The sequence below is a fragment of the Typopeltis vanoorti genome, chromosome 25 (assembly GCF_054136105.1).
Source record: "Typopeltis vanoorti isolate ZY-2024b chromosome 25, IOZ_Tvanoo_1.0, whole genome shotgun sequence".
Classification (NCBI taxonomy): domain Eukaryota; kingdom Metazoa; phylum Arthropoda; class Arachnida; order Uropygi; family Thelyphonidae; genus Typopeltis; species Typopeltis vanoorti.
The window spans coordinates 22,167,065-22,188,565 of NC_143573.1; the positions used below are offsets into that span (position 1 = coordinate 22,167,065).

General features: G+C 36.6%; 1 protein-coding gene across 1 annotated transcript in view; it reads left to right on the plus strand.

Annotated features, from left to right (window-relative positions):
* The window catches only part of LOC150092596 (phospholipid-transporting ATPase ABCA1-like), a 982,930-nt gene that overhangs the window by 905,049 nt on the left and 56,380 nt on the right, over window positions 1–21,501 (plus strand). Inside the window, exons 45-46 of the mRNA XM_090414749.1 lie at window positions 1,105–1,208; window positions 12,171–12,263. Of these exons, the coding sequence (XP_090270875.1) occupies window positions 1,105–1,208; window positions 12,171–12,263 (197 nt within the window). The remainder of the gene's footprint in view (window positions 1–1,104; window positions 1,209–12,170; window positions 12,264–21,501) is intronic.

A 21,501-nucleotide genomic window follows, 5' to 3' on the forward strand; every position in this document is an offset into this window, starting at 1 on the left:
AGTCACATAAATTATGGTGCTAGGAAATATCCAATAGACCGTCATCCCCATGTCATCAATTAGTACGTGACATCATTCTCTTGTGAAATGTTCATCTCTGGCAGCATCACTTTCTGTGTTCTCACAGAATTATAGTGGAGGTGTGTCTTTATAGCCCTTATAAAGCTGTTGCATCCTAATGCAGCATGGTCGACCTGTTCTTTGCTGGTCAGATATGTCTTCTGTATCATCATAATCGTTAATAGTCCAATCAGTGGTGGCCCATGAAGTTTTAAGTGGGGGTGCTGACTATACAAAATAATTTTTAAAAAATTCTTTTTTTCCTAATCAGTAACCAATTTATTAATAAATAAATCTACATATTTATTAAATCTGTAGATTTATTTATTAATAAATTGGTTACTGATTAGGAAAAAAAAGAATTATTTTTAAATTATTTTGTATAGGCAGCACCCCCACTTAAAACTTCATGGGTTGCCACTGAGTCCAATACACAGACATCCTACTGATTCCAAATGTTTTTAGCATGTTGAAAATAACAGGTAGCTGCATTCCAACCTTGTGAAGTGTATTACAGCTACACAGTTCTCATAATCTCCCCACTGCGTGTTAACCAATACGATTAGCTCTCTTTCTCTCTACTGATAAACAAATGAATGTTGGCTATGTACAGCACCACTAACAGAACTGGGCTTGCGCATTTCTGTAGGCAACATGGGGATGTGAAGAAGTTTTAACAGTATTTATTGCAAGAGTGTGTAAAATAATAATAATAATATATATATATATATATATATATATATAAATATATATACAAAAAAAGGTTTAATGACTATTAAAAAAGATACTACTAGTTTACTAGTTTTGTTACATGAACATCCTCAGGTATCACAATCAAAGAAGTATATAAAAAATTACAGAGACTTAAAATTGTGCTAACAGAACAAGTATAAAAAACAGTAGCGTGTTTGAAAAAAATGCAAGTATGAGTTCCAAACAAATGAATACTATGCGCTATTGCGAGTATTATATATATATATATATATATATATATTTTACATTTTTCGTTTTGTTTTCTATCATTTTGGTGCCCTTCCACCTTAGGATGAACCTACTACAGGTATGGATCCTAAAGCCCGCAGATTTCTTTGGAATTGTATAATTGATGTTGTGAAAGAAGGAAGATCTGTTATTCTTACCTCTCACAGGTAAGTACTAAAATAGGGTTTCATTTTATATTGTCGGTATTACTGATCTTGTTATTATTAGTTGACCACCATAATGCTCCATGACACTGAGGAATTTTTCTTACTTGAGCATTCTCAGTTAGCGCTCTCTCATTTATCTTAAAATTATTTAAGAAATTAAATATTTAGAATATTTCCGTTGTTTTAAAATTGTAGTTCTGATTTCCTTGGATTCTAATCTCAGCTGAACAGGTTGTTTGTCCAAAATAACAAAGTTGACGTGAAAAGTGTACTTGACAGAAACTAGGCAAGAAGAGAGAGAAGTGCTAACTTATCTTTGGTTTGACTGGTAGAAAAGAAGACAGTTTTCAAACTAGCTTTGAAGCTAATGCATTGATTATAGTTGCAAATAATCTGTGCTGTTTGTTTCAGTGTTCCTTTATCTTAGAGTATGGAAATCCTTTTTACATCAAATGGTCTGATTTGATGTAAAACTTGACTTTTCTTCTCTACCACATCCTCATATCTAAGAAACTCCAATAACAAATCTCTGCACAGTAGTCAAATGTAGCTATATCAAAGCCTTATAAAGAGAGATAATACGTCCTATCTCTACTCATAACATTCTTCAACATTCATGTAATCATTTGAGGTATTTTGCAACATTTGCAATCTTCCCCCTGAACTTCAACTCTCTGTCCACCATCACTCCCAAATCCCTAGCCTCATTAGTTTCCTGAGATTTAGTACTGTCAATGTAAGGTTTGGCAGATTAGTAATCAAACTGTGATATTTAACAGCTGTTGCTCATGTTATTTTTCAATCAGGTGAAAGTTATTGAAAACATAAATGTTTTCATCTTTTGGTAGCTTCCTGTCCACACTAGAAGCAAAAGATTCAACATCTGCAAGTCCTACAATGTCTTGCAATGATGATGGAGGAAGACATAAAGAGTAATGGTCATATGACAGTTTTAAGTTTTGTATGATATTAAATGTTTATTTTTCATAGAAAATCAAGGAACATTATTACTTTTAACAGAAGTAACTATCTGCCACATGAGCTTTTGGTTCTCTTCAACTCGTTGGTACCACAAAAGTCATAGTCTGGTTTTTTTCCCTGAATGCACTGAAAAGTCAAATTAACTTTAAAGACAAGCAACAATAACAATAAGCACAATTTTTTTAAAATTATCTGTTTCATACACAAAGTAATGGAAATATGCAATCCTTTCTGCACAAGCAATGTCATGTTGATGCTTAATACTTATAAATGAACCACACTTGTAACAAAATTAGTCTTTACTTGTTTTACAACCTTTGAATTCTAAATGTGATATAATAATAACTTTAAGAAATGAAGAAATAAAAGAGATCCAAGCTAAAGCAAGAATTTTAACACTGAGTTTGTGTTACTGTATTCCTTAATGTAAGAAGATTCTTACATTGAGAACATTCTTACATTAATGCTATTCATTTTTATACTACTAATGCATACCTAAGAGTCAAAATGGCTACACAATAGGCATCAAAATTAAAATTTTGTTATTATTTCTGACAAATTCATGATAAAATATTTCAGAAACTTATCTGGAATACATTATGAAAATATTCATAAGCTTGAAAAGCTAACATATTTGTAAAAAAGTTCCTTACATAATTGAATTTTTTGAATTTTATATCTGGATTCAGCACCATAAAATCAAGTAGAATTCCTTAAATTAATTTCAGTTTCAAAAAAAAAAAGTTTTCATTCATCGATCAGTGTTTTTTCAACATGGAACCATTACTGGATATAAGAAACATGAGTACGTCTCTCCATCCAGACATCCAGTTATTGCAAGCAATTGACTCCCTTCCCACTCCCACAACTGATGGTTCCAGTGCAAGGTGACTCACTCTATTTACCAATCTGTACATCTACAGTGGTTAAGTTATTTTTGCCCCTTAAAATCATTTGTTAACATTACGATTGCTATGCCTTCTGACAATCCATTTAACTTATTCATCACCCTCCAAGGAAAAAAACTAGTCTGGTTCTCACTAACCACATTCTTACCAAAGTATTATTCTTACTATGAATAATACTTTTTCTTTTAATCTCACCCCTCTGCCAAGCATTGAAAAATCTTTTGCATTTATCCTAAAATCCATTTAGAAACTTGTGTTTCTCATATATGTATGCTCTCTATCTTTTGCACCCATAATCAGATTGTGCAATTCACAATCTTAATCTATCCTCACTGAAATTATTCTTCAGATATGGTGGTGGACAAGGACCTGAAATTCAGGGGCCACATTGCACAAGTTGTGAAGACATCACATTGGCAGAAATGAAATGCATCACTGACATGCAGAAATAGAGAGGTTATGATCCATTGTATAAGGATCTGGTTGCGGGGTTTTCATGGTGACGAGGATATGTTGGAAAGGGTCCAGAGAAGATTCACAAAGGTTGTCAGTGGTCTTTTGAATTTGGAATACAAGGACAGATTGAGAGAATGGAAATTGCAAAGGCTCGTGAAGAGTGGGGGGAGGGATATGATTGAGATATATATTCAGGGGTTTACATGAAAAAGATTTTTCGTAGAATGATAGTGGAATGGGGTAGAACAAGAGGATATTGCTGGAAACTGTATAAAGAGGGTGTGAGCAGAGGTGTGAGGAGAAAGTTCTTTGTATGGAGAGTGGTTGGTGAGTGGAATGCATTGCCTGAGCATGTTGTGAGTGTAGATACATTGGATCATTTTAAGGCACAGTTGGGTGAGCATTGTGTGTAATAGTGTGTACCTCCCATGATGAGTCTCTGACTCCATGGAGGTTGGATGTTAATAATAATAATAATAATAATTTTAGATTATCAGTTTCTTCCTTGAATCCTTTACACTGCTTTTTCTCATCCACAAGGTAACTTTTTTTTTTAAATCTAATGAATGAGGAGATGTCCAATCTATAGTACATTAGTACCATGAATAAACAAAACACAGTAGAGAAAAGTTAATATTGGATTTAAAAACAGTAAATTATGCTCCTTGGTAAATACATAAAGGGGGGCACTCTTCCAAAAGACAATAGGAGAAGTAATGAACAAAGAGGAAGAAAAATTTGTTCCACAAGTTTCAAGTTGAATTGTATTGAATAAAGTATGAATAGCAGCTGCATGTGTTTTTGCAGATTTAGTGGAGAGGGAAGAAATTATTATTCCCAATTCTAATGGACCAGTGACCAATTCTAGTGACCTTCAAAAAATATTTTGAAAAATTCAAATACCAGAATAGCAGAAGCAAAATGTATGGAAAAACAGCAGAATGTAACAATTCATTAATCAACCTAACTTCACTCGTATGTACCAAGTCGGTTATTTTTAGACTCTAGAAGCATTACCCAAATGTAAGAACAGTAGTATTTAATGGTTACATGGATTTGTAATTTGCAAAGAGTTACTAGATGTTCAGAGGTATTTATTATTATTAACACCCAATTCCTCCTCCCCTCACCATTAGAGGCAAAAGACTCATTACAGGAGGCTACATGCCAAAACTCACAAAGTTCATCAGACCATGCCTCAAATTCATTCAGCATGTATGCATCCTTGTCAGGCAATGCAACCACATACAGTGGCATTCTTGGATTTTTGAAAGGTTGATAGATTTCCACATGATGAGCTGGTAACTAAACTAACTTGTATGTTAATGATACTGAGACAGGTTAAACTGGAAATAAGCAATGGTTTGCTGATGATGAAAAAGTTGAGAGACACTATGAGGAGCAGGTAAGATGCTGTGGAGTTGCAGGAGGATCTCAAAGTGTATGTGAGTGGGCAAGTGATTGGAACTTTCAGTTATTGGAGCTATTTCAAGACCTTGCAAAGTCTTAAAATTTGGTAAGCAAGGTTGAGATCCTGAGCATACAATTAATGGAGGAATTTTGAAGGAGATTAAAGAGATGAGAGATGAGATCTTGAAGTGTTGGTGGACAGAGGCTTGAAGTTTAGGGAATAGATTACACATACACACAAGGATAAATGAAATGGTTGAAGCAATAAACTATTATGGCACAAGTATCTTTGAAACATTGGCTGAAGTTTAGGGTTACATTGCTAATATTGTAAGAATATCATAATAGATAATAGACCACACAAACAACCTGCTCTTTTCTCCCTTGGTCACATCCTCCTTATACAGCTTCCAGAAATGGCCTCTTGTTCTGCCCTCCTCTCCCATTCTATGAAAAATCTCTTCCACATTAACCTGGTAACAAACCATTACCAACTTAACCATCTCAATGATATCCCCTTTCCTCAAATTATAATTTCTCAGAATTAGAAGAATTGGATTTATTATTATTAACTTTGAACCTCCATAGAGTCAAAAGAATCATCATGGGAGGCCCATACTCTAATGCAAAGTGATAATCAAACCATGGCTTCAATTCATTCACAGTTTTTTCTGCATTCACCACACTTTCTGGCAGTGCTCTCAACTCACCAACCACTCTCCGAGTGAAGAACCTGCTCTTCACTTCCTTGCTCACACCTACCTTATACAGCATCCAGGGATATTGTTTAAGGAGAGTGTGAGCAAGGGCTAGATCTCAATCATATCTCCTCTCTTTTTTTTTTTTTTTTTTTTTCTGTTCACAAGGCTCTGCAAGTTTGCATTCCTTAATCTGTCCTCATATCCACATTCCATAGACCTGAAACCAACTTAAGGAAACCTTCTCTGCAATCCGTCTAATATATCCTCATACCTTTGAAAACCAGGTGACCAAATCTGCACACAGCAGTCCATATGCAGCCTGATCAAGTCTTATACAAATGAACCATAACTCCTTTGTTTCTGCATGTCACAGTCCTCATCATCATTGCCATAATCTATTATGATGTTCTTACAATATTAGCAATGTAACCCTAAACTTCAGCCAATGTTTCAAAGATACTTGTGCCATAATAGTTTATTACTTCAACCATTTCATTTATCCTTGTGTGTATGTGTAATCTATTCCCTAAACTTCAAGCCTCTGTCCACCATCACTTCAAGATCTCATCTCTCATCTCTTTAATCTCCTTCAAAATTCCTCCATTAATTGTATGCTCAGGATCTCAACCTTGCTTACCAAATTTCAAGACTTTGCAAGGTCTTGAAATAGCTCCAATAACTGAAAGTTCCAATCACTTGCCCACTCACATACACTTTGAGATCCTCCTGCAACTCCACAGCATCTTACCTGCTCCTCATAGTGTCTCTCAACTTTTTCATCATCAGCAAACCATTGCTTATTTCCAGTTTAACCAAACTCAGTATCATTAACATACAAGTTAGTTTAGTTACCAGCTCATCATGTGGAAATCTATCAAGCTTTCAAAAATCCAAGAATGCCACTGTATGTGCATCTCATCAGTTAGTGATTCATCACGATTAGAACAACAATCCTGGATCAAGGTCCAGGTTGCACGAAGTAAAACTGTGAGCAACAGTTATCATGGCCTTAGGGAAGCCTGTGGTAGCAGTGCATTTTGTGCAGGTGGGAACACCATACAGAATGACCCACCATTTCAGATGAACATTCTGAGCTTGTTTAGGAACTCCTTGAGGTTGATCAGCAATGGACTGTATCCCAGTTGGTCCATGAAACTGGGATAAACTACCAAAGTGTTTGGCATATCCTAAAAGAGAGGCTGGGTATGTACAAAATTTCAGCTCATTGAGTTTCATAGCACTTGACTGAGATGCATAAATGGCACAGGCATACAGTTGCTGGTCTCCATCTGGAACAAAAATGAATCGGATGCATTCCTAAATCATATTGTAGCCATTGATGAAACTTGGGCAAGGGCTTATGAGCCTGAGCTGAAGAGATAGTCCAATGAATGGTGCCATTTAAGGTAACCCCCATCTGAAAAAACTTCGCCAAGAATCCAGCAAAGTTAAAGTCATGTTGATTGTCACTTACAGTGTTCAAGGTGTCATTCTTCATCATGCTGGCTGCACCACAAGGGCAAACTGTTTACACACAGTACTATCAAAGACTTCTGGAGTAACATTTGTGTTTGGCTTAAAAAGAAAGCAACCGCATTTTTTCATGGGTTCAACCACTGTATTTTTGCTTGATAGTGCATGATGTCATGTGTCACAATTGGTAATAGAGATGTTGAAGGTGGCAATGAGAGATGTTGAAATATCTTCCATATTCACTGGATATGAGTCCTTGCAACTCAACTTGTTTCCTAAAATGAAAGAACCCCTCAGGCGTCTGCAGTTTCGTGATGTGCAAAAAATGTTGGCTAGTATTGGAGATGGGGCTGCCCATTGCCAATCCCTTATTCTGTAATTCCCTTATTCTTGTAAGCAACAAGATCTCAAAAAAGATGTTTGCTCTGCTATCACATTGTGTTAACTCAGGCTACTTTGAGTTTGAAGAGAAAATTTATAAATTATATAAATTTATAAGGGATTGGCAATGGCAGCCTCCCCTATCTCCAATACTAGCCAACATTTTTTTTGAGGATTTCGAACAAAAGGCAATCTCCTCTGCTACACTTAAGCCTAAAATATGGCTGAGATACGTCGATGACATATTCCTTATTTGGGAATACAGTATAGATAATCTTCACACTTTTTTAAAATCACTTAAACAACTTCCACCCAGACATCAAATTGACAATAGAAATTGAACAAAATGGATCTCTTCCTTTATTAGACATCAAACTTACTAAGATGTCTGACTCCATAAAAATTGCGATCTTCAGAAAATCAACGCATATGGATAGATACCTCCTGCATGCGCCCTCACACCACTATCCAGCACAGAAGTTGGGAATCATCTCCACTCTAGCACATTATTGTCAGTATTGTCTGTATTGTCAGATGAGGAAGAGATAAAAAATGAACTACAACATCTAAAAAGAACCTTCACAAATAATGGCTACTCTTCAAAAACTATTAATAAACAACTATACCACCATCATCAAAACAACGTAGAAACATAGGACAACCCCAAAGGTTTCCCTTTACCATACATCAGCTCGCTCTCCTAGAAACTAAGAAGAATTTTGAAAAAATTTAATATAAAAACGTTCTTTTCTACTCTTCCTAAACTCAGATCAATTCTAAGCAAACCCAAACAGACTCACAACCATCTTCAGTTTCCAGAGGTGTATAAAATCACATGTGACTGCAGGAAGCCATATTATGGCCAAACTGAGAAGTCCATCCTCTTATGTCTCGAGGAACATCAAAGGGACATTGCCTACAACATAACCAGAGCAAGCACCCTCTCAAGCCATGTCCTGTTCTCAGTGAACACAAATAGGGAAGGCCGCCAACATGAGATAAACTGGACAACAACTTCAAACATTCATATATGCCATGACAAGGTAGAACGCCTCATAGTCGAGTCTAAGGAAATTGTCCTGGACTCTCATCACATAAACAGTAACCTTAGTTACAATTTACCGGACTCATTTAGCTCTGCTATCAGATACTGGCACACTTGTGAAGTCACACGCTCGCAGATGCCTAACAGTAGAACTTTAGCTTGGACTGTAGCTACAGTTCAAACTTAACTGAAGTTTTTTAGTCGATTTTGTAGTAGTACAATGTTTCTTTGTAGTGTTTTTATTTTGCTTTCAATGTTCTCACGCCTGAAGAAGTCAACTTTCCGACAAAACATGTTGTGTGTTAAATAAATTAATCGTTTGTCTAATTCTCGGATTTCAGTTGGTATAAAAAATATGAACATATCTTCATACCGCGTAACTACAACAGATATATATAATTGATTTAAACAGGAAAAAAAAAATTCTTAGTCCACCCATGGAGGCCACATTAAAAAAATAAAGGTTCTTGGTTTCCTAGATGAAAGTCGAACCCAGGTCTTTCCTACCATTACAGAGACTATATACTTCTCCCATATCCCCTCTTTTCTGTCTATCAGCTGGCAAACCTTCAGCTCTCTCTTCATAGTGAGCATCCTATTGACCAGTTATTATTAAGCAACCAACTTAACTCCAAATCTTTTCTGCCGTTTCCACATCCCCAAGGATCCCAGATGGCTAGAGATCTGCATGAAGTAATCCATATGTGATCATATCTGCCTTATAAAGAGGGGTAATATGCTCCTTATTTCTGCTTGTCAGTGTGTTTTTTTAATGTCTAAGTAATTGAATAAGCTGCTTTTCCCACTTTTGCAATATGTCCTCTGAACTTCAACTACCTGTACACAATCCTCTTTCCCCCAAATTCCAAGCCTTCTCAATTTCCTGAAATCCAGTTCCATCAGTGTACTATACAGCTTTTGGTCTTTTCATTGCAATATGCAGTGCCATACACTGTGCACATTAGACTGTATCCATTCTCCTTTGCTCCATACTGCTAGCTTATTTAAATTGTTCTGCCATATCTCTGTATCATCTTTATTAACTACTGCTCTTCCTAATTTTATCATCTTTAATGAACAACCAGATATTCCTCTTAAATCATTTTCATTATAACTAATGTAACAAATTAAATGAAATAGGCCCAAGTACAGGGTCCTACAGTATGCACTACCAGTTAGCCAACTTCTCCTATTCAATCCCCCCCCCATATAAAACACTGATACCCATCTATCAACTACCCTCTTATCCATATCATTCATCTTCATCCTTGCTTACTCTGATTTATATGACAGAGTAGAGTGGTATCCTGTCTAGTGCCTTATAAAGAGGGATAATAATCTCCATATATCTATTTGTCAGTGTGTTATTCAACATCCAAGTAATCCTTTGAGCCATCTTTTGCAGTACATCTCTGAACCTCATCTCTCTCTCTCTCTCTCTCTCTCTCTCTCTCTCTGTCCACCATCACTCCCAAATTCCTAGCCTCGTCAATTTTGCTCAGTGAAATACAATCTATGTAATCTTTTCATCCTAAAATGCATAACCATACACTTGGACACATTAAGCTGACAACAATTATCCCTTGCTCCACACTGTCAATTTATTTAAATCATCCTGCAGGATTCTCTATCACCTTTCTTAATTATTGCCTTTCCCAGTAAATTAAGTGTCTATCATCAAACTGTCATCCTGGTACTCTCACCTGACTTTTGTCCAAAGTAATGGAGAAGGTAAGGTCATCAACTACTGTCAACTTCTTTGACGTCTGGGAACTAACATATAATCAACAACCACCACTATGGATTTTGCCAATCAAAATCCACAACAGATCTCCTTGCTTACATAACCCACTTCTGGACATGTTTGATGGAAAAGTGTACAGAAACCTGTGTTGTTGCATTTGACATTTCAAAGAATTTGATAAGATCTGGCATCAAGAGCTTGCAGCAAATTGCCATCATATAGTCTGCCTTCTTTCCTTTGAAATTGATATGCCAGTTTTTTCTCAGTTCGTTCACTGTATATTATGGTATAGGATGTTTTCTCATTAGACTTTTTCATCTAATGCACATTTCCTTGGGACTGTATTTTATCCACCTTCTTTCTCATATACATAAACAACACTGAACTCAAACTCCACCAACAGTTTTGCTGATGATAGCACTCTCCACTCACCCTATTTAAATGACAAACTGTGCAGGGCTCAAGCATTTCAAGCTCAAGATCATAATAAGTATCCTAAATACCATTTCACCACAATCCTTCACTCAGATGTTAACAGTCTAGTTACCTTTGATACTTCCAAAATACAGTTTTCTTTATTTTCTTGTAAAAAAAAGACCTTGCCTCCTCTGCTTCATCTATTATAGTTCTACAAATAGAATATGCAGCCTCCAATCAGTCAATTGCAAATTTCAAGACCTTACATTTAGTTACATTAAACAGGTTAATGGATAATGTCATTGACATAAGTGAAACAATAGAAGTCTGAGTACTGATCCCTGTGGAACACCACTTGTGACTTTTCCTTGATGCTGCTTCTCGTACACAACTTTCTGATTTTATCAGATAGCTGGTTTCTGGTTCACTAACCTGATATCTGAACTCATATGTTCATACTTAAATATCAGCTTGTATGGTGCACTCTCAAAAATGACTTTGCAAAATCCAAAATATTGGTAGTATATGTCATTCCCTCATCAACTTTATTATAAATGGAAAGCAAATTAATGAAACAACAGCACTTCTTAACAAATCCTTGCTGACCCTCATAGATCATATTATCCTCATCTGCACAATTTTTATATGATCTCTCACTAATTTTCTCAAAATCTTAACTTCAGAAGAAATACAAAGTGGTCTATTATTTTTATGCCTCTGTTCTACCACCAAATTTATATTAATGGCACTATCATGCCCTCTATTACGATGTACTTTTTTTTTTCAAGTATAGAAAATTAAATAAGAAGTTGTACATTGAAACTAATTATTGACATCAGAAATCCTAATATGTATAATAATTGATTTATAGAGATTTTGATCGTTTTATGCAACTGCCACCCACAAAAGATTATTGAACTAAGAATTTTTTTCTATTCTTTTATTCATTTTTTTCTATTTATTTAAATTGTTTTCTACCTAATCCAAAAACTCCACTCTGGAGATCATACATAAACTTTTTCAACACTTCCAACCTCTGATAAGCAGGGGTGGGGAATCACACAGGATGATGAAATTCATCTCCCACCTAAAGACAATTGCAAACATCCATTCCCAGAGCAGGATTCAAATTCACTACTTGTTGATTGAGGAGCTAACCACTCGGTCAACCAGGCCACTTAAAGCAGTTCTGTTTATTTGCATATTATTGTGCTTGGATTGCTTTGCTTTTGCTTGGAGTGTATTTTGTTTGGATGATTGCTGCATACTAAGTAGAAAGATTAAAATACTAGTTGAAACATAAGTAGTAAATGCTCATGTATTTTAATAGTGTGAATCAGCATGAATGTCTTTTTAATGTTGTTTCCTGTTTACAGAGATTTTTAATTTTATATTTTTTAACTTTATATATATATAATGTGCACGTGTGTGTGCATTTCTTTATAGCATGGAAGAATGTGATGCCCTCTGTACTAGACTAGCCATAATGGTAAATGGCCAGTTTCGATGTTTGGGTAGTATTCAGCACCTAAAGAACAAGTAAGTAAAAAAAATAATAATAAATAATTTAATTGTATATATCCTGAATTATGTTGTACCATCATTTTGTATTTTGGTTTAACCAATAGGAATACAATTTGGTCGGCTAAATCCCGAATTGCCAGCCCATCCTCGTTTGTTCAGTATCCAGGTAGATACCCAACAGGTGCACCACGAGAAGGTGAGGATTGGACATTAGGTCAGAAGCCCTGGTCAGTTCTCCGCATTCCTTTAAAGCCTATGTGGAGGTCTCCTCTCAGTTATACAGCTTTGACCCTTAAGCACCCCAAATCTGAATCTGAAAATCTGAAAACACACCCCAACTCAACATCACCAGAATTAAAGATAGGTACTATCAACATAAGAAGCCTGAATGGAAAAGAAATGGAGCTAGCGGAGGTATTAGATAAGTACCAGATTGGCATAATAGGGGTGACTGAAACAAAAAAGACAAAAACTGGTGAGATCTTTCTCAGCAATAAATACAAAATGTTATATTCAGGCAATGACAATCAAGGAAAAGGAGTAGCCATAGTATTCAACACAAAATATGAGGCTCATCTTCTTGAATGGCAGGCAGTGTCAAGTAGAGTGATTTGGGCAAATATCAGAATGGAGAACTGGACAATGAGACTTATTGGTGCCTATGGTCCCACAGAAGGTTCTACTAAGGTAGAAGTGGAGGAATTTTTTGAGGCTCTAGAGAAAGCTACTGACACAACGAAAAAGGAAAAGTTGGTCCTTGTTGGGGATCTAAATAGCACAGTAGGAGGTGATTGTCAGACATACAAAAATGTTTTGGGAAAATTTGGAGAAAAGAGCAAAGCTAATAATAATGGCAAATACCTGTTGGATTTCTGCTCAGGACATGGACTGGTTATTACTAACACCATGTTCCAACATAAAAATGTGTACAAATTCACATGGAGAGAAGAGGCAAGGAATAAGAAAAGTCTCATTGACTATGTTATTGTTGATAGTGATGTTTTCTCCCTGGTGCAGGACACAAGGGTGCACAGAGGATTTGAAATTGGAAGTGATCACTATTTAGTCTTGAGCAGGATAAAATTGAATTTCATATTGAAAATAATGACATGTAAGAAAGTTTTAAAGTGAATAAAAGTTGAGCAACTCTCAGATGTGAACTGTAGACTAAAATACACAAAGATTATTGAAGGAAAAATGAAAGAGTTTGAGAACAGGAACCAAACCTTGGAGATTCAGTGGCAAGCCTTGAAGAAAACCCCGATTGATTCAGCTAGAGAGGCATGTGGTGAAGTTGTCTGCAAGGATAGAAAAATTTGAACTCCATGGTGGACACAGGAAGTTAAAGAGGCAGTGAAGGAAAAGAAGAAAGCATATCAAAAGTTCCTGGCAAATAAGTCTGCTTGTGCTGTTTATTTTCTATGTTCTTGCAAGTCCTCCCATGACTAGCTAAACAAAAGTCATGGGAGGACTTGCAAGAACATAGAAAATAAATATCAAGAAGGTGGCAAAATATTCTGGAGGTTGTTGAAGAAGCTTAGAAATGAAGGAAAGAATGCTGTAAAAGGAGTTAGAGATGATAAAGGTGACATGAAAACGGGATAAAAAGATCCTTGAAGTATGAAGTAATTACTTCAAAAAATTGCTAAATGAAACAAGTAGTGATAGTACAGCGGTAAAAAACACTCAACAGGCATACAGTCAGGAATACATATCCATACTTGAAGTAGATAAAAAGCCATCAAAGGCTTGAAATGTGGAAAGGCAGCAGGAGTAGATGATATTCGACCAGAAATGCTGAAGTATGGTGGTATAAAAGTCTTACAGTGGCTGCACTGCATAGTTCAGAAAGCCGGGACAGAGGGACGAATTCCAGATGATTGGAGTAGAGCTCTAATAGTACCCATATATATAAAAAAAAAGGAAAATAAACCTGAATGTGAGAATTACAGAGTTATTTCCCTACTGAATGTTCCTGGTAAGATATATGCAAGTATACTTGAGAACGGTTGAGAAGAATTGTGGAAGAAAAGCTCGGTGAAGAACAAGCTGGATTCAGGCCAAATAGAGGCTGTCAGGATCAGATCTTCACTTTACAACAAATAGTTGAGAAAGCATGGGAATATAACAAAGATCTGTATTTAAGTTTTGTCGATCTGGAAAAGGCATATGACAAGGTGCCAAGAGAGAAGCTAGTCAATATGCTAGTTATATGGTGTCAATGGGACATTATATCAAGCAATACTTAGTCTTTATTTGAGTTGTACATCAGCAGTTAGAATTGAAGGAAGTACAGGAAGATGGTTTAATGTTAAATCTGGTTTGAGACAAAGATGTACATTATCCCCTCTGTTATTCATTATCTATATGGATCACATTATGAAGGAAAGTGGTATTAAACATGATATCAAAATTGGAGATGTTAATGTCAGCTCTTTGCTTTATGCAGACGATGTTATACTTCTAAATAAATCCGCTACAAGTCTGCAAGATTCTCTGACTAAATTGAATAACTGTTGTAATTGATATGGTATGAAGGTCAGTATTAAAAAGACAAAGATAATGAAAATAGGCAGAATCACTGAATCGACTGTGTTGTGAATGGAGAACCTGTGGAACAAGTAAAACATTTCAGTTACTTAGGCACGATTTTTACTGAAGATGGTAAATTAAATATGGAAATAGACAACAGAATCAACAAAGCTGGTATGGTAGGAAGTCAATTGAATAAATTCATATGGAATAGAAGAGAAATTAATCGGAACACTAAATTAGCTGTATACAAGACTATACAAGACTGTGTTCAAACCAGTTTTAACTTATGGATCTGTGAGCTGGGTCAGAAGTAAAACACTTGACCAAAGACTAGAGACCACAGATATGAGAGTCCTGAGAAAGATTAGAGGCATGAAGAGATGTCATCAATGGCAATATCATATTAAAAATGAGGATATTAGGAAAGAACTTGACATTGTCAGCATCCAGGAATGCGTTAGCAGAGCTAATCTCAGGTGGTATGGTCACTTAAACAGAATGGGCGAGGAGCGATTAGCAAAACAAGTGCTCTCTGCCAAGTTGGCAGGAAAACAACCCAGAGGAAGACCAAGATATAGGTGGATTAATACGCTACAAAGTGCCTTAGACGATAGAAATATAAGATCTGGTAATGTTGGAGTCATGACAAGTAACAGACTGATTTGGAGGAAAATTGTAGATAGGAAATTTAATGATGTAAATTTTTCATGTAGTACTATCATATCCTGTACACCCCTTAAGGGTACATGGCAGGAATTTCATGATGATATCCTGAATTAGTATTATTGTGCTTATAGTGTTACAGCACAGAATGAAGAAGTTAATGTAGCAAACAATCAGAGTCTAATTTTGAAGCAGGATAGCACATCTAAATGGATCTCTAAGAGGAAGAAGATCAATATATGTTTGAAGATGTGGGTGAAGTAATCAGAGTCAGAATCAGGGAAACTGGAGTGGTCAGACCAAAGAGAGAGTTGTGGTATAGCAACTAGAATAGAGAATGTTGGTGCAGGTGGAATAGCCTCAAAGACACAGGGATTGTTACATTTGTACACAAATGTAAAGATTATTATATAGATCAAGTGGATATTAAATCCAGCATTATTTCAAAGCCAAATGTAGAATCTATGAAAGTTTCGTATGAAATTACGGGAATACATTCGCTGGGACTTATGAGTTTGCCTAGTGTGGACCTTATAGAAGATATGATTGCTTTGCCTTAAGTGTCCGTATATTCAACTTCTATTGGTCCATTTTGATAAAGTTTCACTGGCCTGACAGCTGTTTTGAACTTGTTGGTTTTCCTCAGAGACCAGGCAACTATTTAAGTAAAGCCCTCTCTAAAAATTAGGCAATCCTTCAGACCACTCCCTGTGAATGACCAAAAGATCATCCAAGGGTGGGCCTGCTCAGTGACAGGCTCACCTTACCACCGAGCAGAACTGCACATATTCCAGGGAAAAGCACCCACCGTCACAGCCCGAACAGAGGCCCTTCTGGAAAATGCCAATACCCAGAGACTCAAATTGATCTCCCAAGGCAAAACTCCCCGGAAATCTTAAGCCCCCTTAGCTGGACAAGGCTTGGAAGAAACCTTAAGAAAGCAAAAACTCTCATTCAGTATTAAGTAACTCGAAGTGTCAGAGAGGTGTATTTTTTGGAATTTCGTATTTTTTGTTTGCCTGCTCTCTGAGAAGAACCAACCAGTTCGAAACAGCTGTCAGGCCAGTGAAACCTTATCAAATTGGACCAATAGAAAGTGAATATATGAATGCCTGGGCAAGGCAATCATGTCCTCTATAAGATCTGAGCCAGGGCAACTTGTGAGTGCAGGTGAGTGTATTCCCTTACAAGCTCTCTGGTCAGATTTTGTATGAAACTTTCATAGTTTCTACATATGGCTTTGAAATAATGCTGGATTTAATATCCTCTTGATTTATATAATTTTGCATTGCCGAACTAAAGCCTTTAGGCTCTTTATTTTAGTTAGGATTATTCACAATAAGAGAGCTGAGTTTGTTTTATTGATCGAGTCAGTATACCCAGGGATAATTGGTATAAGTGAAAGTTGGTTGTCTGAGGAGGATGTGCTGTTGGGAATAGAAATGGAAGTATATATATATATATATATACTTTTCTGAAAGAACAGGAAAGTGAAAAGAGGAGGGGGATTGCTGTTAATAGTTGCAGAGGAATTATGTCCACAAAGTGTGGAAGTTGATAGTACACGCAAGCAATTTTTCATGGTGTGAAATCAAAATCAATGGGCTAGTATAGGATGCTGTTATAGGCCCAGGAATGTAGATAATGATAATTGTGAAATGTTTAAGCAAATTGATTTGGAAAAGTGTAAAATCAATGTGATCCTAATGGGAGACTTTAAATACAGAAATCACAATGAAAGAAGGAGATAGCGTACAGGAACATGGAGAGTGAGTTTGTCGAATTTCTGAGATAAATATCTTGCGCAACATATTACTGAAGCAACTAGAGTTTTTAATGTTTTGGATTTGGTGATAACTTTGCCAATCTACAGAGCTAACTATTAACTCTGTAGTTAATTTGGTGATAACTTCACAAGATGTAGTTGTTAATGAGGTATTAACACTGGCCCCAGTTGGTGAAAATGATCATGAGGTGCTTGTTTGGGAAACAAGTAAAGGTTGCTGCCAAAAATGGATATATGTGGAAGTATAAGGCAGGTGATCATGGGAAGGTCTGTAGTCAATTAGCATCATTACTTTGTGTAAATGATCTGCGCAGAAGAGATATTGAATGTGATTGGAAATTCATAAGACAGTATCGGACACAAGCAATGTATAACTGCATTCCAAGGGTTAAGTGAGTAAATAGAATAAAGAGTGAAATGGATTAACAATGAAATCAAGCAAGCATTGGAAAAGAAAAGACTGTGGAGGAGGTTCAAGGTAGTTGGTGGTGATCGGATCAATGAAGAGTATATAGTGCAGCCTGGGAAGGTGATGAGCATGATAAAGAAAGAAATGATGCAGCATGAGAGGAGATTGATTGGTCAGCCAAGGTTAATTCAAGGGAATTTTTCCACTAAATAGCAAGCAAGAGAAAGAATAACAGGCAGGCTAACGCTGGTGGATAGTTATGGCAGTAGAGTGACTGTTACAAAGGATAAAGTGGAATTATTGAACGAGCACTTTATCAGTGTACATCATACTGGTGTAAATGATGCTGTGCAATGCATATAGAAGGTAAACAAGTATTAGAAGAATTGCAAGTGAAAGCATCAGAGTTGTATCAGGCATTGATTGCATTAGGTGCTAATAAGGCTGTGGAAATGGATGACATATCACCATGTGTTCTTAAGGAATGTGCACAACAGTTATCTGTGCCCTTGACCTGGTTATTAAAAAATGTCACATTTTTTAATAAATCTATTGTTAAGATGTTTCCTAAATAAAAATTAAAAATTTTAAATTAAAAATTATTACATTTTCTACTTATTTTTTATATGCTTATACAATAAATTTATGCTTAATAAATGATAATGTTATATGTTTTGCTTTTTTTTTTTTATTTCAAAAACAAGATTGCAATATGAAGCAAAAAATCAGTAAATAATTTTTTAGTTTTCTTTTCATATCCTTGTAATTTTCAATTTTTCCTGCTAGCAAAGAATGAGTATTGGCACCTATTGTTTTACAAAAAAAGCACTGCATATCATAGTTTTCCTCAGACTCATTCACTAAAACATTCAAGAATGCCTATGATAACCCATTCCACTTCTACTCATTCACCACTCTGCATCAAAAAATCTAGTCTTCATACCTTTGCTAATACTGTTGGCATTTATAAATAAACATAAGTGTTGAACTGGTTGGCCGAGTGGTTAGCATATCTGTTCTCCAGCAAAAAGGCTGCAGATTGGAATCCTGCCATAGGCATGGATGTTTGTGATTGTCTGTAAAAATATTAGTGGTGTTGGTGGGTGGCAGATGGCATTGGTGTGGATGATGATGGGTTGCAGTTTATTGTAGTTGGTGGATTAAATGATGGAGATGGAGAGTTGTAGAGTAGGTGCCCTCCCTCGATGAGTCTTTGGACTCCTTGGAGGTGTCACGTAATAATACTAATAAGGTAGACAGGTAAGAGGGAAATAGTGGCACTGGTTATGAGGCAGTGTGGTGTAATGTGGAAGTCAACAGGAAGACATATTTAGTTGGATATTGCTATAGGCTAGGGAATGTGGAGGGTGGTGATGAAGAAATGTACAAACAGCTTGGATTAGTGAACAAAGGAAGGGTATTTATTATAGCCAGTATAGACTGGAATGAATAAATAGCATTTGGGAATAAGGAAAATGAATTTCTTGAGTTCTTGAGAAATAACTATTTCAGGCAGCATGTAAAAGATGACACGTGAGGATTGAGGGTTTTAGATCTGATCATATCATCAGAGGATGTAATTGTGAGTGAGGTTTCACACTTTCCTCCAGTTGGTGATAGAGATCATAAAGTGATCATCTTGGTTATCACTGGCCATATGTGGACTTCTGTGAAAAAAGGACATATGTGGAATTATAAGGTTGGTGATTATTATTATTACCCCAAGACCTCATGGAGTCAAAGACTTATCTGTGAGGTCCTTTTATCACACACACACACATCTCATCATACCATGTTTTAAACACACTCAAACTCCTTGCAGACACCACACTCTCAGGCAAGGCATTCCAATCATTCACAACTCTGCACGAAAAAAACCTGCCTCTCACTCCCCTACTCATACCCTTTTTATACAGTTTCCAGGGATGACCTCTGGTTTTCCAATGATCTCCCACTATTCTCTGTAGAACTTCTCCACCATTGTTATAACAACCCCTTACCAACTTGTAGGTCTCTATCATATCTCCCCTCTTCCTCCTCTCCATTAGACTCTGCAAATTACATCTTCTCAATCTGTCCTCATACTCAACATTCCAGAGGTCAGAAACTACCTTAGTCAGTTGCCTTTGGACCCTTTCCAACATGTCTTCATCCTTCTGAAAACCCAGTGACCAAATCTGGGCACAATAGTCCATATGTGGCCTAATCAAAGCCTTATACAATGGAACAAGAATCTCCCTACTTCTACACATCAGTGTCCTCCACATCATTCCCAGAAGCCTTTGTGTTGTCTTCACAATTTTAGTGATGTGTCCCCTAAATTTTAGATCCTTACTATCACCCCCAGATCTCTTATTTCCTCTACCTCCAACAATATATTCTCACCAAGCATAAATTTTGCATTCCATCTTTGTTTTCCAAATTTTAAAACCTTACATTTTGCAACATTAAATTTACATCCCCATTTCCGTGCCCAATCACTGAATTTATTCAAGTCTTCTTGCAAGGCCACAACATCTTCGCTACTCTTTATGGTTTGTCCCAACTTTGCATCATCTACAAATAAATGGATATCTCCATCCAAATCTTCACCAATATCATTAATATACAAGTTAAACAGTAATGGCCCTAAAACAGACCCCTGAGGCACTCCACTAGTGACTTTCCTTTTCCTGGATATCGCACCCCCCCCCCCCCATACACAACTTGTTGATACCTATCAGATAGCCAGTCTCCAATCCAATGCACTAATCTAATATCCACCCCCATCTGCTCTAGTTTGACTGTCAACTTATCATGAGATAATCTATCAAAAGCCTTTGCGAAATCCAAGCATATTACTGTGTATCCTTCTCCTCTGTTCAAGGAAGCAGTCACTTTATTGTAATAAGTAAATAGATTACTAAAACATGACCTCTCTTTAGCAAATCCATGTTGTCCATCAAAGATAATACCATTGTTGTCAACCCAACTCTGGATCCTAGTCCTCACAAGCTTCTCCAACAACTTAACCACAACACCTGACAGATTGGCCTATAGTTTGATGCTTGAGTTTGATCACCTCCTTTATGAAGTGGCACAATCTTGCCCTCCTTCCACTGCTTAGGAACTTGACCAAGTGCAAGACTCATATTAAAAAAATATGTCGAGGCAGGTGCCAACTCCCTGGCACATTCCTTCAGAATACGCAGTGATATATTATCAAGTCCCACAGCCTTATTTACATCTAGTTTATTCAACTCCCCAAACACCTCTTGCTCACTTACAGTCAGTTCTCTCCTCCCCATCATCAACTGCTCTCAATCTCTCCATGAAGTCACATTCACAAGATTGAAAGATCTTTATGAACTGCTCATCAAGTATCTCCACCACACATTCTGCAACAGCTGTCTTTATACCATTTTCTCCAATCAATGTCATCCTTCCATAATCATTCTTTCTTTTGCTGGCTAATTTCAAAAGAACACCCTAGGATTCTTTTTGGCTTCATTAGCTAACTGCTGTTCATACCTCTCTTTAGCTACTCTCACCAACCAAGTCACCCTCCTTGCCTGGTCTTTGAAATTGGTTATTTCCACTTCTCTTATGCTGCCTCCACAATACCCTTTTCTCTGTATTACATGCTTAATCTCTTTATTCATCCATCTCACACCTGCCTTATTTAACCTTCTCACCCTTGGAATACATTTAGACATTGCATCTACTAGATAGTTTTTGAAAATCCCCAAGCTGCATTGATCTCTTTTCCAGCTAACTCCTCATTCCATGCTACACCCACAAGCTGTCTCCTGAGCTCTTCATAATCACCCCCCCCCCCTTGTAGTTCCACACATACCCTTTTCTCACAGAGGTCCTCACAC